The 2,478-nt window shown below is 56.3% G+C and overlaps 1 protein-coding gene across 1 annotated transcript in view; it reads right to left on the bottom strand.

Annotated features, from left to right (window-relative positions):
• LOC125481775 (myosin-1-like) overlaps nt 1-2,478 on the bottom strand; it is a gene marked incomplete at its 3' end in the record, with an annotated part of 8,733 nt that overhangs the window by 5,129 nt on the left and 1,126 nt on the right. The window contains exons 2-4 of the mRNA XM_048593681.1: nt 1,503-1,637; nt 902-1,034; nt 121-359 (exon numbers count right to left, since the gene is read on the bottom strand). Of these exons, the coding sequence (XP_048449638.1) occupies nt 121-359; nt 902-1,034; nt 1,503-1,505 (375 nt within the window). The remainder of the gene's footprint in view (nt 1-120; nt 360-901; nt 1,035-1,502; nt 1,638-2,478) is intronic.

Below are 2,478 nucleotides of genomic sequence, written 5' to 3'. Positions count from 1 at the left end.
CCCGCTCCCTCAGCGCTGACCCTCCGACAGTCCCCGCTCCCTCAGCGCTGACCCTCCGACAGTCCCCGCTCCCTCAGCGCTGACCCTCCGACAGCACCCTCTCCCTCCGACAGCACCCACTCCCTCAGTGCTGACCCTCCTGCCCCATCCCGCCTCACTCACATCCACGAGGTAATCGAAGAGCCGGGCGTACAGGGCCTTGGAGAGGGCATCGCGGGTGAAGTTGGCCTGTTCCACGTTGAGGGTCACGTCGATGGTCTCAGAGCGGCCTCCCCACTTACTGTCCATCGTCCGGCTGGTCAGCTTCTCCTTCAGCCAGCCTTGCTCAATGCCCAGCAGGTAGGCTGGGAAGGCAAGGACTGTGAGGGGAGGGGGAGAGTGAGCAGGTTGTGTTACTGTGGACTCCCTCTGTTCCCGAGTAACACACTGATAGAGTCACACGTTTTCAAATATCCTCCGACCCTCACCATGTTCTCTCTCACTCAATTAGGCCCCTCTCTGCAGCCCCATGCTCTAGGCCTCTCCCTCCACCCCTAGGCCTCTCTGTCCACCCCGAGGCCTCTCCCTCCACCACCAGGCCTTTCCACCCACCCCTAGGCCTCTCCGTCCGGTCCCAGGCCTCTCTGTCCACTCCTAGGCCTCTCCATCCACCCCTAGGCCTGTCCACCCATCCCTAGGCCTTTCTGTCCGGCCCCAGGCCTCTCCATCCACTCCTAGGCCTCTCCGCCCACCCCTAGGCCTCTCCGTCCCTCCCTGTGCCCGAGGCCCTAGGCCTCTCCATCCACCCCTCGGCCTCTCCGTCCACCCCCAGGCCTTTGACCTCTCTCTACAGCCCCGTGCCCTAGGCCCTTCTGTCCAGCTGTAGGCCCTAGGCCTCTGTCTGTAACCGGAAGCCACTCACAGTCCTCGCTCTCCACCACGGCGTAGTTGCCCTGCTCACGGAAGGCGATGTTTCCAAGGTGAAGGATCCCGGCCACAATCTGCAGGACACTGGACTGATCCTCCAGGGAAAGGCCAATGACTGCCATTGCGTTCTAGATGGAGAGAGAGAGAGGGGGGCAGGGGGTGGTGTGGGGGTTGGGGAGGGAGGGTGTCAGTGATCCCGGTCAGGGCATGGGGAGAGGGAGTGGGGGACTGGTGTTACAAAGAAGATGCACTTTGCAAACTCCGTTCAGAGGAGAGAGAGGGAGGGGATAGGCTCAAGCTGATGGGCCGAATAGGCCGAGGCGCGATGCCAACATTTGGGACATTCCCTCCCACAACCCCCACATCCCCGGAAAACCATCTGCCACCAAAGCCCCACTGCATCCCGGCTCCCACTCTGCTGGTCAACTGGGACCAGCTGCACAGCAAGATCCCAGAGACAGCAACCTCGGCCGGTCAGTGCTGAGAGAGGAGGGGGCTTCATGGCCTCCTGTTTCTGTGTAACAGGCTTGAGGAGGGGAGAGCTGAATGGCCTCCTGTTCCTGTGTCCCGTTCCAGTACAGGTCTGTTAAACTCACCATGGTTTCAGTAAACTCCAACTTGTCGTTAACACCATCGACTTTGTAAGTCGCAGACTGGTTAAGGTAGTAATAATAATCCGGGCTAGTTACTCCCAGGTTCTCCCTCTCCTCCTCACTTACTCCTTCCAGGATCTAAAGGGGGCAATGGGGTGGAGGGAGATGTCAAACAGAGATCAGACATTACTGGGAACCAACCACGTGGGCCTAACCCTAACCCTTAACCCCACCTTAACCCTAACCCCAACCCTTAACCCCAATTTCATCTTAACCCTAACCCTTAACCCCAACTTTAACCCCAACCCTAACCCTAAACCCCAACTTAACCTTAACCCTAAACCCCCAATTTAACCCTAACCCAACTTCATCTTAACCCTAACCCTTAACTCCAACTTTAACCCCAACCCTAAACCTAAACCCCAACTTAACCCTAAACCTAACCCTAAACCCCCAATTTAACCCTAACCCTTAACACCAACTTAACCCTAAACCCCCAATTTAACCCTAACCTTAACCCTTAACCCCAAGTTAACTCTAACCCTAACCCTTAACCCCAACTTAACCCCAACCCTAACCTTTAACCCCAATTTTAACCCCAACCCTAACTCTTAACCCCAACTTTAACCCTAACCCTAACCCTTAACCTTTAACACTAACCCTAACCCTTAACCCTTACCTTAACCCTAACCCTAACCCTAAACCTAACCCAAACCCTAACCCTAGCCCTAACCCTAACCTTAAAACCTAACCCGACCCCTAACCTTACCCCGAGCCCTAACCCTAACCCTGCCCCTAACCTTACCCCTAGCCCTAACCCTAACCCTAACCCTAGCCCTAGCCCTAACCCTACCCTTAAACTCTAACCCTAGCCCTAACCCTACCCCTAACCTTACCCCTAGCCCTAACCCTAACCCTAACCCTGGCCCTAAACCTAACCCAAACCCTTACCTTAACCCCGAGCCCTAACCCTAACCCT

The sequence above is a fragment of the Rhincodon typus genome, unplaced genomic scaffold, assembly GCF_021869965.1.
Source record: "Rhincodon typus isolate 14 unplaced genomic scaffold, sRhiTyp1.1 hic_rhity00003489, whole genome shotgun sequence".
Lineage (NCBI taxonomy): Eukaryota > Metazoa > Chordata > Chondrichthyes > Orectolobiformes > Rhincodontidae > Rhincodon > Rhincodon typus.
Note: the sequence above shows the minus strand (reverse complement) of the source record. Positions and strands in the feature narration are given on the sequence as shown.